This window comes from Gorilla gorilla, chromosome 1 (assembly GCF_029281585.2).
Source record: "Gorilla gorilla gorilla isolate KB3781 chromosome 1, NHGRI_mGorGor1-v2.1_pri, whole genome shotgun sequence".
NCBI lineage: Eukaryota > Metazoa > Chordata > Mammalia > Primates > Hominidae > Gorilla > Gorilla gorilla.
Window position 1 is genome coordinate 228,463,180 of NC_073224.2, and position 21,903 is coordinate 228,485,082.

General features: G+C 50.1%; 1 protein-coding gene across 7 annotated transcripts in view; it reads right to left on the reverse strand.

Moving 5' to 3' along the window:
• TNFRSF8 (TNF receptor superfamily member 8) overlaps positions 1 to 21,903 on the reverse strand; it is an 86,532-nt gene that overhangs the window by 9,954 nt on the left and 54,675 nt on the right. For all 7 annotated transcript variants that reach the window (XM_019033460.4, XM_019033524.3, XM_063702729.1 and 4 more), the window contains 5 exons: positions 18,377 to 18,529; positions 10,733 to 10,826; positions 10,283 to 10,395; positions 8,077 to 8,178; positions 7,893 to 7,946 (listed from right to left, as the gene is read on the reverse strand). In XM_019033460.4, the coding sequence (XP_018889005.1) occupies positions 7,893 to 7,946; positions 8,077 to 8,178; positions 10,283 to 10,395; positions 10,733 to 10,826; positions 18,377 to 18,529 (516 nt within the window). The remainder of the gene's footprint in view (positions 1 to 7,892; positions 7,947 to 8,076; positions 8,179 to 10,282; positions 10,396 to 10,732; positions 10,827 to 18,376; positions 18,530 to 21,903) is intronic.

The window sequence follows — 21,903 nt, forward strand, 5'->3', positions numbered from 1 at the left end:
AGCCCTGAGTCCTCACAGATATGCTCACCAGTGCTCAGTCAACAAGTAGGATAAAGTACACGCAAGACTGACCATTTGAACACGCTGTGTGGACACTAGGTGAGTTTGGGAAACACTCTTAGGGGTAATTTTTTCTTTTTTTGAGACAGAGTCTCACTCTGTCACCCAGGCTGGAGTGCAGTGGCACGATCTTGGCTCACTGCAACCTCCGCCTCACAGGTTTAAGCAATTCTCACAAGTAGCTGGGATTGCCGACATGTGCCACCACGCCCGGCTAATTTTTGTATTTTTAGTAGAAACAAGGTTTCACCATGTTGGCCAGGTTGGTCTCGAACTCCTGACTTCAGGTGATCTGCCCGCCTCGGCCTCTCGAAGTGCTGGGATTACAGGCATGAGCCACCATGCCCGGCCAGGGGTAATTTTTTTTTTTTTTTTGAGATGGAGTCTCACTCTGTCGCCAGGGTGGAGTGCAGCAGTGCGATCTCGGCTCACTGCAACCTCTGCCTCCTGGGTTCAAGCAATTCTCCTGCCTCAGCCTCCCGAGTAGCTGGGATTACAGGCGCGCACCACCATGCTCAGCTAATTTTTGTATTTTTAGTAGAGACGGGGTTTCACCATGTTGGCCAGGCTGGTCTCGATCTCTTGACCTCGTGATCCACCCGCCTCGGCCTCCCAAAGTGCTGGGATTACAGGCGTGAGCCACCGCACCCGGCCAAGGCACATTCTTTTCAATGATGTCAGTGAAACTAAATCATGGTCCCTCCAGAGTGATTTTGAGTTTTACAAGCAGCCAACTGTTCTTTGGTACCAAGTCACTGGGGGTGGCCAACAGAATAAAAAAAAAAAAAAAAGTGTGACAAACTAACAAAACAAAATAAATAAAAACGACACAACTCGGCCTTGAAGGGGAAGTGGGTGAACGGGATCGCAGAGCTGCCCATACCCTGCAGGCTGGTTCCATTTTTCTAAAGAGCCATCTGGCAACAAAAACCTCACACTCTTTACCCAGTCATCCCTCTTGAGGGAACACACCCTCAGGAAATAACCCGAAAGAAAACAAAACGGCCGAGCACAGCAGCGGGTTTATAATAACCCTCAAATTGAAAACCAGCCAAATGTCAAAAACAATGAGGCCACTTAGCCACCCTGGAGCAGGGGCCTCCTTGGCGGTGAAACTCAGCACAATATTACTTCCCTTCTCCGAGCCTCTGTCCTCCCAGCTGGAAAATGGGATGAATCACATCAACTTTGGGGCTTGTTGAGAAGATTAAAAGAGATATCAAAACTGAAGGTGCCCAGTGGTAAATCAGGTTGATTTTTTTTTTTTTTTTTGAGATGGAGTCTCGCTCTGTCACCAAGGCTGGAGTGTAGTGGCACGTTCTCGGCTCAATGCAACCTCTGCCTCTGGGGTTTAAGTGATCCTCCTGCCTCAGCCTCCCAAGTAGCTGGGACTACAGGTGCGTGTCATGACACCCGGCTAATTTTTGTATTTTCAGTAGAGACAGGGTTTCACCATGTTGGCCAGGCTGGTCTCAAACTCCTGACCTCAGGTGATCTGCCAGGCTTGGCCTCCCAAAGTGCTGGGATTACAGGCATAAGCCACTGCGCCCAGCCAAGATTTGATGTGATGAGCATGACGTTTCACCTCTATAGTCTTCTTCCCCCAACGCATAACTCCAGTCTAATCATGGGAAGACATCAGACAGATCCCAGGAGACAGGCGTCCCGCAAAACACCTGATCAATACTCAAAAACTGCCAAGGCCATCAGGAAAACTGGTCTTGAGAAACAAGATCTGAGAAACGGCCACAGGCCAGAGGAGCCTAAGGCGACCTGATGACTGAATGTGACGTGGCTCCTGGATGGGATCCTGGAACCTTAGGCAATGCAAGGGAACCCTGAACACAGTGTGGGCTTTCGTTTGTAATCCTGTGTCGATAGTGGTTCACATATTTTGACAAATGAACGATGCTGGCTTAAGATGCTAATCACAGAGGAAACTGGGTGTGGGGCATGTGGGAACTCCTGTGCTGTCTTCTCCAATTTTCTGTACATCTAAAACTATTTTTAAAAATGAGACTGGGCGCGGTGGCTCATGCCTGTAATCCCAGTATTTGGGGAGGCTGAGGTGGGCAAATCACGATGCCAGGAGTTCCAGACCAGCCTGGCCAACCTGGTGAAACCCCATCTCTACTAAAAATACAAAAATTAGCTGGGCATGGTGGTGCGCGCTTATAATCCCAGCTACTCGGGAGGCTGAGGCAGGAGAATTGCTGGAACCCAGGAAGCAGAGGTTGCAGTGAGCTGAGATTGCGCCGTTGCACTCCAACCTGGGCAACAGAGCGAGACTCTGCCTCAAAAAAAAAATGAGGACTAGCTGGGCACAGTGGCTCTCGCCTATAATCCAAGCACTTTGGGAGGCCAAGGTGGGTAGATCACTTCAGCTCAGGAGTTCGAGACCAGCCTGCACAACAAAGGGAGACCCGGTCTCTACAAAAAATAGAAAAGTTAGCTGGGCATGGTGGTGTGTATCTGTAGTCCCAGCTACTGGGGAGGCTGAGGGATCACTTGAACCCAGGAGGTCAAGGCTGCAGTGAGCCATGATTGTACCATGGCACTCCAGAGTGACACCCTGTCTCCAAAAAAACAAAAAAAAACTTAAAAATGAAGGCCACTTAGAATGTTTGTTTGTTTGTTTGTTTTGAGACGGAGGCTCACTCTGTTGCTCAGCCTGGAGTGCAGTGGTGCAATCTCAGCTCACTGCAACCTCCACCTCCCAGGTTCAAGAAATTCTCCTGCCTCAGCCTCCCGAGTAGCTGGGATTACAGGCGTGTGCCACCATGCCTGGCTAATTTTTTTATTTTTAGTAGAGATGGGGTTTTGTCTTGTTGGCCAGGCTGGTCTTGAACTCTCGACCTCAGGTGACCCACCCACCTTGGCCTCCCAAAGTGCTGGGATTACAGGTGTGAGCCACCACACCTGGCCTACTTAGAATTTTTAAAAATTAAAATATTTTAAAAAGAAGGTGTCCAGGATGCTGTTGAGCACACAGCAGGTTCAGGAAAAGCCCAGGATGGTAAGTAACACGGCTCGGCACTCCGTCACACTGAATGGAAAGTCAGAGTTCAATACCAACTCTCCCAAACAAGTGTAAAATCACAGAGGTAAAAAGGCAGAATCTGGAAGGCTCTGACATTGACTAGAGCCGTGTTACAACCCATGAGGATTTTGATAAAGACCCAGAACAAATCTTGCCAAGTACAGAGGTCAGATTTCATAACTGCTCTTCCCCTAAAAATGTTGATTCTATCTGCTAGTCTTATTTGTTGGTTTCCTTGCCTTTTGGAATAACCACTGTCTTCTCGTAAGCCTGTCTGGTACCCCCAGGACAAAAGTCCAGGACCATGCTGGGCAGCAGCAGGCCCCCTTGCACAAGTGCACGGTGTCACAGGCTGCTCTGAAGCCCATGCTCACAGAGCACGTGCGTTCTCACATGCGATGTAAAGCTCTCGGTCCCTTCCATCCCTGTTATTCTCCGTTTTTAGTCCCCTCCCCTCTCTGGCCTGTGATTCCCCAGTGCTGTGGGAAGCAGAACAGGCCCAAGGGGGGAGTTTGGCACAGAGGTTCAGCTAGGCTTTGGCAACAGGTACCCCGAGATGCAAACCCTGGGCTCCTTGGAGAGGGAGCTGATTCCAGGGCCGGGGCAGGAGCACACAAGTTAAGCTGGGAACATCTCAGAATAAGGGACGTGCTCAAAGCACAGGATGAGGATACACCAAAGCACACAAGAGCCAGCTTAAAGGGGCTCTCCCTGACCTCATCTGGGACCATTTGAGCATCAAAATAAAAAATGATGGTAAGAGATTACAACCCATTGAACAGAACAGGGCCCCATGAATCCATACAGATATAAATATGTAAGTGAAGAAAATAAAGTTCTGGGCTGGGCGCGGTGGCAGCTCACGCCTGTCATCCCTGAACTTTGGGAGGCCGAGGCGGGAGGACCACTTGAGGCCAGGAGTTCGAGACCAGCCTGGCCAACATGGTGAAACTCTGTCTCTACTGAAAATACAAAAAATGAGCCAGGCATTGTGGCACACGCCTGTAATCCCAGCCACTTGGGAGGCCGAAGCAGGAGAATTGCTTGAACCCAGGAGGCGGGGGTTGCAGTGAGCCGAGATCACACTACTGCACTCCAGCCTGGGTGACAGAGCCAGACCCTGTCTCAAAAAAATAAACAAATAAATAGAGAAAATGAAGGTCTGCTGAAGAATGGGCTATTGACATAGTCTCAAGTAACGCCCCTAAAAAGACTTAGTAATGACCGAGGAGCAAATGGAGACGTCACAGTGGAGAGGCCCGGCAGGACATCACCTCCGTCGAGCGCTCAAAGTACACAGCACCAGGAAAGGGACACATCGAAACCTGGCAGGACGCCCTGAGAGAGAAGAAGCCAGCATCATTCCTGGGACCTTCCAGCCCAAGATGCATGACCTGAATCCACTCGGGAGAAAACACCAGACAAACCCAAAGCAAGGAGCATCCACGAAATCACTAGCCTGCGCTCTTCCCAGTAAGTGAAGGAAACGCCTGGGGAACGGATCCGGACAGAAGGAGACTCGAGAAACCAGACAAACAAATGTAACACGTGGCCCTGAGCTGGAGTCCTCTGCTATAAAGGACATTATTGGGACAAATAAAGAAACTTCAACAGGGCCTGAGAATTCATTGTGGGTCATGTATCAGTGTGAATTCCAATTCTGACGATCCTTACCACATTGTGTAAAATACACCCTTGTCTGTCTGAAACACACAATAAAGTTTTCGGGGTGAGAGACTTCCAGTCAGTCAGTTACTCTCAAATGGTTCAGGTCAAAATAAATTCTTCATACTTATAACATTTCTATAAGTTTGAAACTGTTTCAAAACAAAAAAGAATTTCTTTCAACCTAAATCTCCCTGGAATAACAGAAAATGACTCAAGTGCTCATAAAAATGAAGGATTAAAAGAATTTTAAGGCCAGGCATGGTGGCTCATGCCTGCAAACCCAGCACTTTGGGAGGCTGAGGCAGGCGGATCATGAGGTCAGGAGTTTGAGACCAGCCTGGCCAACACGGTGAAACCCCGTCTCTACTAAAAATACCAAAATTAGCCAGGCATGGTGGCAGGAGCCTGTAATCCCAGCTACTCAGGAGGCCGAGGCAGGAGAATCACTTGAACCCGTGAGGCAGAGGTTGCAGTGAACCCAGATGGCACCAGTGCACTCCAGCCTGGGTGACAGAGCGAGACTCTGTCTCAAAAAAAAAAAAAAAAAAGGATTTCAGACCAGTGGTTCTCAACCAGGAGTTTTTCCCCAGGGGCCACATGGCAATGTCTAGAGACATTTTTGGTTGTCCCAAGTAGGGAAGGTTACTGGCGTCTAGAGGGGCTGCAGAACGTCCTATAGGATAGCGCTCCACAGCAAAGAACCATCCATTCCCAAATGTCAGTGGTGCCAAGGGTGAAAAATCTTTTTACAAACATCTCAACAACCACGATAAAATCCCTGTCCTACCGCTCACCCAGCACGTGGTCTTAAACGAATTACTTCATCATCCTGTGCCTCAGGCTGCTAATCTGTGCAACGGGGATAACAGTAGGTACCTCACAGGCCACCGGAGGAGTGGATGAGATCACGTGTGTGCTTTGCAAATGCCTGTCACCGAGGACACACACGGGAAGGTCGATCCACTCGAGGGCTGGTTGGTGGGCCTCTCATCGCACCTGCACGGACCACAGATCCCTGATGTGCTCACTGCTCAAAGGAACCAAGAGCACCCTCTGCCCCAGGTCTGGGATGTGGGAGGCCAAGGGGCACACACTCCCCTCCTGCCTGCCTTTGGCCTCTGCGGGCAGTCGGAATTAGTCTAAAAGCTAGAACAGCTTCTGGGCCCAGCACAGAGCCTGCAAGGAGGAAGTGCTCCATGAAGACCATGTGAATAGATGAATGAACGAACCAATGAACCGGTGCTCCTTCCCTCCTTCACCACCCATGGCTCAGGAGGGAAAGGGGCATCTGGCCAGCTCGGTCCATTCTCACCCGGTGCCCTGTGAGCTTGCCTGTCTTGGCTTCACTTTCTGTCCATCTTGAGCCTCGGAACCCAGACCCCGAGGTCCCACCAGAAGCTAGAGGGTCAAAAACGACCTGAGATAAGACGTCCACCATTGAGTCTCAGGGCTCAGTTCTTTGTAGACCTGGCTTCTTAGGGGAAGGTGTTTTCTTTCTTTCTTTTTTTCTTCTTGTAACAAAACTGCTCTCACAGAGGTTTGAAGAAAAAAATAAACTGACGGCAATGGAAATTCTAATACTAGAAAAATGTCAAGAAAGCAAACGCCGGTTTCAATGAGACACTCAGCCTGACAGGTCATGGAAACAGGCTTGAAACTATCAAAACACAAAAACCCCCCTTGCACAGGGACCACAGCGCTTGCTTGTGAAACTCATCAAATTCAAAACATGCCTCAGTGGACTGTGTTTTTGTGCCCAAGTCAACAGTCAGCCTATGCAAGGGCCTCTGCAAGGGTCCTGGGGAGATCAGGGGATGGGCCAGGGCCTGGCCTTAGGCTGAGCACGTGGCTCTTGGGTAGGCATTGCGGTGGTGGACAGAGCTGGCGGGGGGAAGGAAGAGGGGACAGGGCTGAGCCCTTTACAAACCAAAACCCCTAGGACCAGTGCCTGAGGCTGGCTGTGCCACTGCCAGGCTGTGTGGCCCTGGGCCAGCCGTCCACCTCGCTGAACTCCTTGCAGCTGCCTCCTCCTTGCAGAACAAAGGTCATCACTGGGGGAGTACAGGAAGCCTGTATGGGAGCCCACCTTGCAAATCAGAAAGGAAGGCTCAGACGATTCCCCCATCAGAGCCCAGCACAGAGCAGGCACTCAATCCATGCCATGCAGTGCTGAGGAAGACCCTGGCCTGCCTTGAAGGGGCTGCCCAGGAGAGAGAAGGTGCTTGGCACAAGATAGCTGGGAGCCCCCTGCCCCACGTGAGAGCTAGAAGACACACGCTGTATAGATGCCCCTGCCTGGACAGGTGAGGAGGGTCCCAGCTCCCAAGGGCTGCCTGGAAGAGCTGGCCCAGAGGCTGGGCAGGGATCAGAGTGCAGGGACCAGGGAGGGGGTCAGAAGCACCCAGGACTCAGGAAGGCCTGAAGCTTCCAGGGAGGAAAAAGCCCCAGGCACAGGCCAGCCTGTCAATAGGCAGCAGCCACCGACTGCAGGCAGGTACTCCACGATGCGCTTAACAGCCCGACCTCGACAAATCCACAGGCCAAGCCTCTGAAGTAGATTCTACCATCTGCATTTTCCAGATGAGGAAACTGAGACACAGGACAATTCAGTAACTCACCCGGGGTCACACAGCTCGTAAGTGGCAGAACCAGGGTCCCTCCTGCCCCATGTGCTCCTTTCCCCTCCTGCCCCTGGGCTGACTTGCCAGGTGGTAGAAGATGGTGAGAGAGGGGAAAGAGAAAGGGAAGGAGGGAGAGGGAGAAAGGGAGGGTAGAATGTAGAGAGGAAGGGAAGGCTGGCAGGAATGCCCCCTGGGGGTACTGGAGGAAAAAGTGAAAGACAAGGTAGACTTTTAAACGTTCATGCCAGCATCCATCCAGGTGCTGCTCTCAGCAAGCCACACAGTCGTCACACCCAGTACAGTCTTCACCTCATTGCATTCTCCACACGCATGAGTTTTCACCCACATTGCATCCCTACAGATGTATAGAATGCGACAGGAGCCACAGACAGGGAGCTTCGAGGCTGGGGTAGAAGTTCAGTCTCTGGAGCCCACGCCCCGGGCCCAGAGCTGCCCTGTGTTCCTCTGGCTCGGGCAGCCCCTTTGGACGGCTGGACACTCACCCACAAGCTCTAGCTTGGGCTGGGAGGTCTGGACCGGGTAGCACAGATGGAGCTCTGAAACGACACCAGGAAGAAGGCTGGGGGTGGCGGCCTCAGAGAGCAGGAGCAGGCAGGGAAAGGACCCAGGCCAGACTGGCAGAGAGCAACCTGTCCTCCCCAAGGCCCCAAGGACACAGCCACTTACTCTGCCGAATTCGCTTCCTGCAGGCCCTCCGGTGGCACAGGAGGAAGGCGCTGGAGCCGACCACCACAGCCAGCACCAGGATCACCCAGAAGAGCACTGGCCCTGGAACACAGAGACGCCCCACACTCTTTGCCTTGCTGCAGCCACACAAGACAGCCCCAGCCCCAGACTACTTCCTCCTTCTCCTGGGACACAGCTTCCATCATGGCTAACAACAACAGGTCCTTTCCAAGCCAAGGCTCTTATCTCATCCAGCCCTCCCTCGCCTGGCTCCAGGAAGCTGATCAACTATTGAAGGCTGAGAGAAGGGCACACTGTGTCTAGAGGGTGAGAAATTGAGGCGTCTAGGAGCCAGAACAAAGGAATTGAGGTCCAATAGACCAAAATTTGGGGACTGTGGACGAGGGCCCGGTGTGACCGGCATCTGGCAGCACTGCTGGTGTGGCCAGAGTCAGGGTGGGGAGGGCCAAGCAGTGAGGGGAAGGAAGAGGTTGAATCCAGTCCCCTCCCGGCCAACCCTCTAGACCTGCTTGATAAGGGCAGGCATGGAGTCCCCACTGCACATAAACACACCCCACAAGCGTTCCCTGAATGAATGATCCCCAACCCTATGCCCTAGGCACCGTCACTACCTTCAGTTTAAAAATGAGGGGAGCTGAGGCTCATGAAAGTTCGTTAAGTTGCCCAAGGTCACCCTGAGAGTAAGTGGTAGAGCCCCAGCCCAGGCCAGGCCAGGCCCGGTGGACTGCAGGGCCCACGCTCTTAACCCCTATCTGGATTTACTTCTTCACACCTCGGTACTAAACTCGCTTCCTTTTTCCCTTTTGTCACTTACAAAGATCATAGAGCTAGTGATTGCACTTTATTGAAGTCCATGTTTAGATGTTTAAAAAGTAGTATATGCCAGTTAAGTGCTTCTCAAACGTTAATGTGCACATGAGTGCCCTGGAGATCTTGTTAAAGTGCAGTTTCTGATTCTCTAGGTCTGGGATGGGGCCCATAATTTGCTTTCCTAACAAGTTTCCAGCCGGTGCCAATGCTGCCAGACAGGACCGCACTTTCAGAAACTCTGGCTAGAGCACTACTGCCACCTCGTGTCATCCACTAGAACTGCAAGTCCTAAAATGAGTAACCTGGCATCTTTCCCTAAGAGCTAACTCTTGGGGGTTTTGTTTGTTTTTTTTTGTTTTGTTTTGTTTTGTTTGAGACTGATTCTCATTCTGTTGCTCAGGCTGGAGTGCAGTGGTGCAATCTCGGCTCACTGTAACCTTGCAACCTCCGCCTCCTGGGTTCAAGCGATTCTCCTGCTTCAGCCTCCTGAGTAGCTGGGATTACAGGCGCGCGCCCCCACGCCTGGCTAATTTTTGTATTTTTAGTAGAGATGTGGTTTCATCATGTTGGCCAGGCTGGTCTCAAACTCCTGACCTCGTGATCCACCCACCTTGGCCTCCCAAAGTGCTGGGATTACAGGCGTGAGCCACCGCGTCCAGCCTAAGAGCTAACTCTTACAGAGGCCGTCTACAATGCTACACTGCTTATAACCCTGCATGGTCTCTGCCATTACCATTGTATAGATGAGACAACTGAGGCTCAAAGGCTCAAACAACTAGTCAAAGTCATGAAATCAATCAACAAAGACCTATTTTCTGAGTAGCAATTATAAGCCATGAGGATGAGGCTGTGAAAAAAATTCCTGCCTACAAGAATTAAAGAATAGTCACTAGCAGCCAGGCGCAGTGGTTCACACCTATAATCCTAGCACTTTGGGAGGCTGAGGCAGGTGAATCACCTGAGGTCAGGAGTTTGAGACCAACCTGGACAACATGGCAAAACCCCGTCTCTACTAAAAATAAAAAAAAATTAGCCAGGCGTGGTGGCAAGCGCCTGTAAACCCAGCTACTCGGGAGGCTCAGACAGGAGAGTCTCTTGAACCTGGGAGGTGGAGGTTGCAGTGAGCCAAGATGGGTGCCACTGCCCTCCAGCCTGAGCAACAGAGTGAGACTCTGTTTCAAAAAGAAAAGAATAGTCACTAGCAAGTGCCAGAGCCACAGCACCAACTCAAGAAGCCAGAAACCTGGGGTCAACCTTAATCCCCCTTCTCAGACCATACCCACAAAGGAGAAGCTCCCTCCTGGCTCCCCCGATCCATACTTCCCCAGGAGGAAGCCCCTGCTAGGAGTAGGGGTGAGTTGGCTGGGACCATTACCTGCATCCAGAACGGGCTTCCCCGTGGAGGAGAGCGCGACGGGAGCGCTGGTTGGGATGGGCAGCGTCTTACTGGCCTGGGAGTCCACCAGCAAGCTCTGAGTGGGGCTGGTGCTGCGGGGAGAAGCCCAAGGCAGGAGTGATGGAGATGGGAAGAGGGAAGTGGGTCTTCAGGAATAATTCCCTTCCTCTGGAGACTGCGCAACCAGAGCCTGGGCCCCTAGATCCTCTGCCCCGAGTCTCTGCCAGGCATTTTGAGGGCAGGGACTGGGTTTCGAGGCCTTCTGGCTTTCCAATGGTGTCAGCACAGACATGGGCACACATTTAACAAAAGAGCAGCCCAGGCCCCACCTCCACCCCCAGCCCAGCTGCCTCCCAGGCATCCCCTGGGCATGGCAGGGACAGCTCCCTCCCGCAGCAGCCAAACAGAGAGAAGGGGCAGGGGAGTCACCTGGCAGGCGCCTCGCCATGCTCTGGGGTGGGGTTGCAGTCCGGCTGGGTCCCCAGGGGTGGCGCCTCAAAGGTGGTGTCCTTCTCAGCCATATCTGCAGAGGGGAGGTAACATCTCAGAACCAGCGCCAAGGAGGCTGGTGTCTCCAGGAAAGAGTTAACCAGCAGGGACTGGTGGCTTCCAGCGAGGCAACACCATGGGAGGTAAGACAGTCAGATTTGTGTTTCAAAAGATCAAAGTGGAAAAGCTGGCCAAGCACAGTGGCTCACACCTGTAATCACAGCATTTTGGGAGGCTGAGGCGGGAGGACCACTTGAGGTCAGGAGTTCGAGACCAGCCTGACCAACATGGTGAAACCCCATCTCTACTAAAAACACAAAAATTAGCCAGGTGTGATGGCACACACCTGTAATCCTAGCTACTCAGGAGGCTGAGGCAGGAGAATCGTTTGAACCCGGGAGGTGGAGGCTGCAGTGAGCTGAGATCATGCCACTGCACTCCAGCCTGGGCGACAGAGAAAGACTCAAAATAAATAAAACAAAGTGGAGAAGTTGCTACTTGTCTCTAACAGCTGTGGTCACCCAGGAAGGTGGCACAGTGACGCTAGACCTTTTGCTTTTAAGAGAAAACTGAAATCGCCTAATGTTTAAATACAGCCTCAATTTTTAAAGTTTTTTTCTTTTAAATCAACTTTATTAAGGAATTATTTATTTATTTATGTTTAATCTTTTGAGATTGAGTCTTCCTCTGCTGCCCAGACTGGAGTGCAGTGGCACGATCTCAGCTCATTGCAACTTCTGCCTCCCAGATTCAAGTGATTCTCCTGCCTCAGCCTCCTGAGTAGCTGGGATTACAGGTGCCTGCCAACATGCCCAGCTAATTTTTGTATTTTTAGTAGAAACAGGGTTTCACCATGTTGACCAGGCTGGTCTCGAACTCCTGACCTCAAGTGATCCGCCCACCTCAGCCTCCCAAAGTGCTGGGATCGTAGGCATGAGCCACCATGCCCAGCCTAAGGCAACATTTATATACAAGAAAGTATCCCCTGGCAGGGTAGGGTGGCTCCCGCCTGTAATCCCAGCACTTTGGGAGGCTGAAGCAGGCGGATCACTTGAGCTCAGGAGTTCGAAACCAGCCTAAGCAACATAGCAAGACCCTATCTCTATTTTTAATAAGTAAAAATAAAAAAAGAAAATGTCCCTAAGTGTGTACAGCCTGATGAGTTCTGACAAAGGTAACTAACTTCAATCAAAATACAGAACATTCTCATCCCTCCAGAAGGTTCCCTAGTGCCCCTCCTCACTCACTCTGCCCCCACCTCCAGATCCAGGCAACCACCGATCTGCTTTATGTCACTATAGAGGAGTGTATCTGTTCCAGAATTTCACGTCGACAGAATCATGCAGTATGTACTCTTTGCAGTCTGGCTTCTTTCACTCTGCATAATGTTTTTGATAGTCATTCAGCTTCATTCCTTTCTGTTGCCAAATGGCGTTCTGTTGTACAGATGAACCACTGTTTACATACCCGTTCGCTAGTTGATGGACATTTGGGTTGTTTCCAGTTTGAACTATGACGAACAAGGCAGCTGTGAGTATTCTTGTGCGTGCCTCTGTGTGAGCGTATAATTTCATTCCTCTTGAGTGCCTAGGAAGGGTGGCTGGATTGCTATGCTGGCCAGACGGAATGTCTCTGAAGGCCAGTTCATAGCTGGCCACCACTGGTCTGACCCAGCTACCTTGTTTTACAGATGGAGAGAGCCACAGGGCTGGAGCTACAGCCAGGAAACAGAGATGGCGAGTTCCAGCCCAGAGCACTCTCCTCTGGACGGCACTGCCTCCTGCCTGGGGACTGGGCACCTTCTTCAAAGCTTCCTGCTTTTCTGGGGCAGGATAATTTGGCCCACATTAGAAGTGGGTTATGCTCAGTCACTACACCTCTCCGCCCCCAGAGCCCTGGTGGAGGCACCCCTTTTTGATGTGGTACAAAGCAACCCCACACACATACCCACATCTCCCCTCTACAAAGTGTTCGTGACACCTCTCAGATTTTTCCTCAAATAGACAAAAAAGTAAAGCCAGGATTAATTTATTTCTTGCATTGTAGGGTTCTGAGGAACCCCCCTCTTTGGGGAAGGTCACTGGACTCTTACCTGAATTAGCTGGAGCCTGGAGAGAGGCTGGAGACTATGGGGAAGATGATGCGATGTGTTCTGATGGTTCCTACATGCTCGTTAATCAGTATTTGAATGGTCATTGGGTTTCAGTGAACACTTACTTTGAGTGGACTGGAGCTCTGATGCTCAAACCCATTAACTGTGGCTATTCCCAGTCAGCATCATGAGGAGAGAGCCCCCTGCCTTCTCTCCAAGGCAGCCTGATGTAACTAGACAGGCCCATGGTCTCAGCTGCTGCTGAAACACCTGCTGAAATCCAGCGACAGATCTGCTGTCCCTCCTGTATGTGCAGAAGGGGGGGAACCTAGTATCCCTTGGGTGCCTCTCATCCTCTCTCCGAACATACTATACCTAACTTGTAACTTTCCTTCTTCCTCCCTGAGTTAGTGATCCTCCCCTTTTCCTCCTCTTTGGATTTGAAGGTGAGGAGAAGGCATTGTCTGGCCCCTAGTTAGTCTGCCTGTGTTCTCTGGTAATGGCCTACTGGAAGAGAAGAAAAGAACCTGCCTACTCAGCCTCCATTTAAGAACTAAAAAAAATATTATTTACCAGATGGATATACTTCTCTTTAAATCCAAACACCCAGTCCTTGGGCCATTTAAAGAATTGTCTCAGCATCAAGGCCAAACGGATTCTCTTTTTGTACATCCAGCAATCCCTTAAAATCAGGTGAAATTTCATCTTCATATTTGGACTGTATATTTCTTGTCAGCTTTTTCTTTTCCCTGGAGTTTTCAATTGCCTTTCTTTTTCTTGTTGATAAAAGGATAGTGTGCCCTCACCATATCCTCAGGCTTTTCAACTCTACTAATCATGAAATTTACTACAATTCTCTCTTCTATTCCTGGGAACACTTCCTCGGAGCCTTCCTTCCATTTTCCTGCTCTGATCTGGCTCAACTGGTCTATACCACATCATTCTGGGACTTCCCTTCCTTGTTCTGCTAGGATGGAGTGCTGGTCTCTGGATTCCATGGCTTCCTGTTGTTTTTCTTTTTTGCCCCCTCACTTAGCTGAATTACATCTTCAAATAACTTCCTAGGAGAGGATATAGGAAGAAAAGCCTTCTGGACCTTTTATGTCTGAAAATGTTTTTATGCTGCCTTCAAACTTGATTGTAATTTAGCTGAAGTGATTGTAATTTAGCTGGGTAAATTCTAGGTTCAGAACTAAGAAGGAGGTGGGTGGGTGGTGTCTTCCAGTGGAAAGTACTCTGGGCTGACCCTTGGGATCCCTGCATTCTGGTTCTAGCTTCGGCCCTGTGCTTCTCTCTGGGTGTAAAACAAAGGGGTTGTATCAGACCAGAGGTATCCAGCTTTGACTAGTCCTCAAAAACATTCTGACTATGTGACCAGCACAATGACCTAGCCACTCCTCCTAGGTATTTACCCATGAAAAATGAAAATATACATCCACCCAAAGACTTGTACAAGAATCGGCCAGTCATGGTGGCTCATGCCAGTAATCTTAGCACTGTGGGAGGCCGAGGTGGGAGGATCGCCCGAGCCCAGGAGTTCAATGCTGCAGTGAGCCAAGATCATGCCACTGCACTCCAGCCTGGAACATAGAGTGAGACCCTGTCTCTAAAAATAATAATAATAATAAAAGATATAAGATAAATTCATACATGTTAAAAAAAAAAAGAATATTCACAGCTGTTTTCATTCATAATAGCCCTAAACTGGAAACAACCCAAATGCCATCAACCGGCAGGTAGATAAAATCATGGTGGTGCACCTATTACATGTAGCGTGGGTAATTTCCATTAATCCTGCTTTGCTCTTGGTAGGTCCTTTTGACCTGAAGTCTATGCTTCTGGTCAGGTGCACAGAGAAATTGAGGCTGCCACGGTGGGGGAGACGCCTGGAGCACTTTGGGGTGCCACAGACCTGTGGCTGGTGGGGGATGCACAGAGGGAATCAGGGAGTCAGGACACTTTTGCAGACATGAGGCCTGGCACGTGCCAATGTCTGCATTGGGAGAGCCACATCAAGGTGGTCACCAGGCCAGGCAGCAGGAGCAAGAAGAAACAAATGGCCGGGCGCAGTGGCTCACGCCGGTAATCCCAGCACTTTTGGAAGGCCGAGGCAGGCGGATCACCAGGTCAGGAGTTCGAGACCAGCCTGACCATCATGGTGAAACCCTGTCTCTACTAAAAATACAAAAATTAGCCAGGTGTGGTGGCGCGTGCCTGTAATCCCAGCTACTCAGGAGGCTGAGGCAGGAAAACTGCTTGAACCCGGGAGGTGGAGGTTGTGGTGAGCCAAGATCGCGTCACTGCACTCCAGCCTGGGCGACAGAGTGAGACTCTGTCTCAAAAAAAGAAAAGAAACAAACAAACAAACAAAAAAACAAATGCAACCAGAAGCCTCCTTCCTCCTGCGATGGCCCTCTAGCGCCCTCTGCTGGCAAGGCTTAACCGCATGCTCCCTACAGAGGAGAAAGGCGGAGCCCAGTCGTTGATTGCAGGGCAGGGATGGAGAGGTGAATGGAGAACCTAGAGATGACGGGCTGATCACAAGCACACTTTCTAAAAAGCCTTTTCTTGCCCTCTGATCCCATATTGTTCCTTTTCATAGCATTCTGTGCCCACCTTATGGATGTAACGAGTTCGTGAATTTTTCTGCAGACACGAATTTAATGTTGCTAAGTACTCTTCTATTCCTGGATTTATCAAAGCTTCATGTGTGGTAAGAATTTCTGGTTTCGTATCTTTTTATTCTCCTTTGTAGGGCTGGTTTTTCTTACAAATCTCTGCTCATTCATATTTATTTTAAAAGGGTTATGCTTGGCCGGGTGCGGTGGCTCACGCCTGTAATCCCAGCACTTTGGGAGGCTGAGGCAGGCAGATCACCTTGGGTCAGGAGTTCGAGACCAGCCTGGCCAATGTGGTGAAACCCCGCCTCTACTAAAAATACAAAAATTAGCCGGGTGTGGTGGTGCACGCCTGTAATCCCAGCTACTTGGGAGGCTGAGGCACAAGAATAGCTCAAACCCAGGAGGCAGAGGTTGCCGTGAGCCGAGACCATGCCACTGCACTCCAGCCTGGGCAACAGAGCGAGACTTTGTCTCAAAAAGAAAAGGGAGGTGGGGGAGGTTATGCTGCATCCACCAATAGATAAACGTGGCATGTATACACAATGGAATACTACTCAGCCATCATAAGGAAAGAAATCAAGTCTTTTGCAGCAACATGGATGGAACTGAAGGCCATATTCTTAAAAGTGCAGACATTCAGACACAGAAAGACAAATACTGCCTGTTCTCATTTCTAAGTGGGAGTGAAATACTGTGTCCACACGGAGGTGGCGAGTGGAATAAAAGGCAACAGAGACTTAGAAGGGTGAGGGGGTGGGAGGTGTAGGTGGGTGGACCATGAGAAATTATTTAAGGGGTACAATGTATGCTATTTGGGTGATGGATACCCTAAACGCCCTGAGTTCACCACCCAAGCTAAGCATGTAATAAAATTACACTCATACCCCATACATTTATACAAACAAAATAAAATCCTAAGGACTCTACTGAATATTCCAGTCACTGAGCGGGGACAGTTTCTTCTGCTGTGTTAGTATGTCCTGTTCGCAATGGGTCTCTTCCCTGAGTAGGAAGTTGGCCAGGGAACCCTGGGCCCATGGGCGGAGAGTGTGAGCTGGCAGCCTCCATTTCAGGGTGATGGAGTGTGGCTAGCCTGTTGACAGGTGCACTTCCAAATACCCAAGTAAAGAGGGCTTTACAAACAGAGTGACAGCACCCCACTAGTGGCCCGAACTTTCCCCAGATATTCCTTCAATGTTCTGACTCAAGAAGACGATTGTTGGCCAGGTGCGGTGGCTCACGCCTGTAATCCCAACACTTTGGGAGGTGGAGGCGGGCAGATCACTTGAGGTCAGGAGTTCCAGACCAGCCTGGCCAACATGGCAAAACCCCGTCTCTACTAAAAATACGAAAATTAGCTGGGTGTGGTGGCGGGCACCTGTAATCCCAGCTACTCGGGAGGCTGAGGCAGGAGAATTGCCTGAACCCGGGAGACGGAGGTTGCAGTGAGCTGAGATTACACCACTGCACGCCAGCCTGGGCAAGACAGCGAGACTCCGTCTCTAAAAAAAGAAAAAAAAAGACAATACTGGGGATTAAAAACTCAGGCATCATCTGTGCAAACTGGTCAGTGGCCACGCCACGCCACTGTAATACATTTTGAAGTTGTGTTTGAAGATTCAGTAGTCACAGGCCACTACACCTCACACCTCTCAACTTCCCTCCCGCTCTTCATCTGCCTGCCTCTTCCAAGCCCAGAGCCTCTCTGGGGGTCCTAGAAGCAAGTCACCCCTCACTTCTCCGGCAGCCCTCACAGAGTCACATTGGGTGACCTACCCTCCACTTGGTTTTTTTTCTTTTTTAGGCAGAGTTTCGCCCTGTTGCCCAGGCTGGAGTTCAGTGGTGCAATCTCGGCTCACTGCAACCTATGCCTCCTGGGTTCAAGCGATTCTCCTGCCTCAACCTCCTGAGTAGCTGGGACTACGGTGCCCACCACCACACCCAGCTAATTTGTGTATTTTTAGTAGAGACGGGGTTTTGCCATGTTGGTCAGGCTGGTCTTGAACTCCTGACCTCAAGTGATCCACCTGCCTCAGCCTCCCAAAGTGCTGGGATCACAGGCGTGAGCCACCACGCCTGGCCATTCCCCTTGGTTTTGTCACCACTCTTCCATCTGTTTTAAACCACCTGGAAATTTGTTAAAATCTCTCAAAGCCCTTAAAAAACAAAAAACAACAACAACAAAAAACTGTCAGGGTTTTAGTTTCCTGCACACTGGTAAAGCCAACCGTCCTGTTAGAAACCTCTTCAGAAACTTGATATTCATCTCTCTAAGTCAATAAAACAGCCTTGCAAACAGGTCAAGATTTTACCAGCCCGGGGCTGGGCATGGTGGCTCAGGCCTGTAATCCCAGCACTTTGAGAGGCCAAGGTGGGTGGATCACCTGAGGTCGGGAGTTCGAGAACAGCCTGATCAACATGGAGAAACCGCATCTCTTCTAAAAATACAACATTAGCCGGCTGTGGTGGCGAATGCTTGTAACCCCAGCTACTCAGAAGGCTGAGGCAGGAGAATTGCTTGAACCCAGGAGGTGCAGGTTGCAGTGAGCCGAGATTGCGCCATTGCACTCCAGCCTGGGCAACATGAGCGAAACTCCATCTCAAAAAAAAAAAGATTTTACCAGCCCAATAATTTCAGGAAGAATTTTTTTTTGATCAACAGAATCTCTTACCAAAATGCTAAAACTGGATTTTATCATTCCATTCACTGAGTCTGACTACTCAAAGGATAACCAGAACCCAAACCTGACCTAATGAACAGCCAAGGATGTAGGTCATTTGCCTCCACCCCTGGCTGTTGGTGGGGAGAGGCACAACAGTGGGGGCACAGACTCCACCCCGTGGTCAAGGCCTGGGGTGGGAACTGCTTACCCTGGGGCTTGGTGACTGTCTCTGCTGCACAGATTGGGTAGGGGACACAGCGGGCACAGGAGTTGGTGGCTGATGTGGCACAGATCATGCCAGGTCGACATTCGCAGATGCGAGAGGAGTTCCATGCACACGGCATCTTCTCCACAAGGTCATCTAAGGGACACAGATGAGGGTCATGGAGAAAGATCAGGATGGCAAGGGCAGGGGGTCCAGAGAGCCCCCAGGAAGACAGAGAAGCAGTTGTCTAAGGGTCATCCAACAAGAAAATAAATGCTCGTCTGACTATGCCGTTGAGCAGCTCTCCCAGCATGCTCAAAGTAATTCTGCAGGGTGAAAGAAGGCAGGCAAAAAGGGAGGGTATTCTGTATGTCGCATTTACATGCAAGCTATTGCATGGTGACCATAAGCAGGGGGTGGGAAATGGTGACAAGCAACCCGAGGTAACTTTTAGAGGGGGATGGCTGGTTGCTCAGCTGCATGCATTTGTTAAAACTTATCAGACTGCATCCTTTAATCTATGCACTTTACCATATGCCCACTATCTCTCCCTAAAGCTGTTAAAAGAAAGTCCTCCAGGGGACGGGGTGAGTGGGCATGGGTGCAGAGGAGCTGAGACTGACCATGACTCCATAACCGTTTAAAGCTGGGTGATAGTATACAGCCATCTCTGACTCACTCTACATCTGAATATGTTTGAAATTTTTAATAATAAAAAGATTTTTTGGCCAGGCATGGTGGCTCACGGCTGTAATCCCGGCACTTTGGGAGGCCGAGGCAGGCAGATCACAAGGTCAGGAGTTCAAGTCCAGCCTGACCAACATGGTGAAACCCCGTCTCTACTAAAAATACAAAAATTAGCCATGCCTGGTGGTGCGTGCCTGTAATCCCAGCTACTCAGGAGGCTGAGGCAGGAGAATCACTTGAACTTGGGAGGCAGAGGTTGCAGTGAGCCAAGATAGTCCCACTGCACTCCAGCCTGGGTGACAGAACAAGACTCTGTCTATTTAAAAAAAAAAAAAAAAAAAGATTTTTTTCCTCCAAAAGCAAAAAAAAACATGTTAGAGGTATTATTTTTAATAAGTGTAATAATGCATTTGTACGTATTCGGGACTATTTTGCAACGCTCCACTTAGAGGTAAATACAGAACGACTGCATCGGTAGATTAGGCAAATGGGACCTCTCCTCAAGAGTAGATCTCAATCAGCAGGATACTTAGAGACCCAGCATGATAATGATAAGGGCTGGACAGTCTCTTCTTACAACATCCAGAGCAAGGGAACTGGGCAGGATTTGGGGAATTTGTGCAAAGGGTGTGCGTGAGCTCAGCAATGAATGAAACCATTTGGGACAATGGCAGCTATTATCATTATTATTATAGCTCTTAAGATAACTGAGTATGTGTGAGACAGTAGTCTCAGCACTCTATCCAGATTAACCTACAATCATGTATTCAATTCTCACACGATTCTCTGAGATAGATAATACTATGCCCATTTTGCAGCAGAGGAAACTGAGGCACAGAGAGGTTAGGAAACCTGCTTGAGGTTATAGGCTATCAAGCGGGAGAGGCGGGATCTGAACCCGGCACTCGGGTTCTAGAGCTCATGCCTTTAGCTACTAATACGCCACTCCACTGCCTCGTGGGGTTTCAGTTAGGAGAGCTGAAGGAATTACTGGACCCAGAGCCAACTCCTCTTTCTCCATATGTCCACATGGTGGTTGTGGCAGACTGTATTTCCCCAAAACATGGCTGCAGTGATGTTCTGGCCCTTCCAGAGCCTTTGCCACCTACCTGTCAAGAAGTACAACTGTTTTCCTTCCCTCGGTCTCAAGTGACATTTGTGGTTGCCTCAACAAACAGAAAGTGGTAGAAGTTCTGTGTGACTTCCAAGGCCAGGTCATAAAAGGAGGGGTGGCTGCTGCCTCTGTCTGTCTGTCTCTGTCTGTCTCTCTCTGTCTCTCTTTCTGTCTCTCTCTTTCTCTGTCTCTTTCTCTCTCTCACACTCTATCTCTTTCTGTCTCTCTGTCTCTCAGTCTCTCTTTCTGTCTTTCTGTCTCTCTCTCTCTCGCTCCATCTCTCTTTCTCTTTCTGTGTCTCTCTCTCCCTCTTTCTCTCTCTCTCGCTCTGTCTCTCTCTTTCTCTCATTCTGTCTCTTTCTCTCTGTCTCTCTCTTTCTCTCTCTCTTTTTCTGTCTGTCTCTCTCTCTCAAGACTTTTATGGCCGGGGGCAATGGCTCATGCTTGTAATTCCAACACTTTGGGAGGCCAAGGCCGGCGGATCACTTGAGGCCAGGAGTTTGGGACCAGCCTGGCCAACATGGTGAAACCCCGTCTCTACTAAAAATACAAAAAAAGAAAAAAAGAGAAAAAGACCTCGCCTTTAGAACCCAACCACCAGATCATGAGGAAGCCCCAGGTAAGACACGAAGAGGCCGACATGGAAGGGAACCAAGGCTGCAGCCCGGAGCCGACATCAACCCCAAGGCAGGTGAATGAATGAAGCTTCAGAAGTTCCTGATCTGCAGCTTTTGGGCTTTCCAGCTAAGACCCCAGACATTGTGGAGCAGAGACAAGCTGTCCCCGCAGTGCCCTGTCTGAATTCTGACTCACAGAATCTGTGAGTACAAAGAATGATTTGTTTTCACAATTAAGGTTTTAAGAAAATTTGCTATGCAGCCTTAGTAACTAGGACAGAGACCTCCAATGACAACAAACAGTGTCTGTGGTTCTTTTTGGCCTCCCCTGACCCTTCGCTCTGCTTTGCTGCCCAAAAGAAGCTCTGGACAAGGAGACAGACACACATTCCCAGTGGCCTCCGTGAACAGCCAGGGCCTCTAACAGTCACAGCAGCCTGTGGCCTGAGCAACACCCCCTGCCCACATGACCCTCGGGGTGCTGCTGGCGCTGGGAGGTTGTGATGGGCTGGGCACAGGGAAGCCCCACACCGGCATCGTGCTGTGTCTGTGCACTCAGTAAGTGCTTGTCAAAACAGCTCGCAGGCCAGGCATGGTGGCTCACGCCTATAATCCCAGCACTTTGGGAAGCCAAGGTGGGAGGACCATTTTAGTCCAGGAGTTCGAGAACAGCCTGGGCAACATAGCGAGACCCCCAACTCTATGAAAAAAAAATTTTTTTAATTAGCCAGGCATTGTAGTGTGCGCCTATAGTCCCAGCCACTTGAAAGGCTGAGGCAAAAGGATCATGTGATCCTGGGAGGTCGCAGCTGCAGGGAGCTATGATCCCACCACCGTACTGCAGCTTGGGTGAAGGAGTGAGACCCTGTCTGGGAAAAAAAAAAAAAAAAAAGAAGTGGCTCATAGGGGCAGCGAGTGGAGTGGACGAGAACCTGGAACCTGGTGGCACCTGTCTGGGTTCAAACTCCAGCCCACAGCCCTTGGAAGTTCCCTGACTTCCCAAAGCCTCCGTTTCCTCCTCTGTAAAAGGGGAATGATCACAATGCTTGAATCACAGAGCAGTTACAAACATTAATGAGCCGAGTTTGGAACAGGTGGGTGATTCACAAACG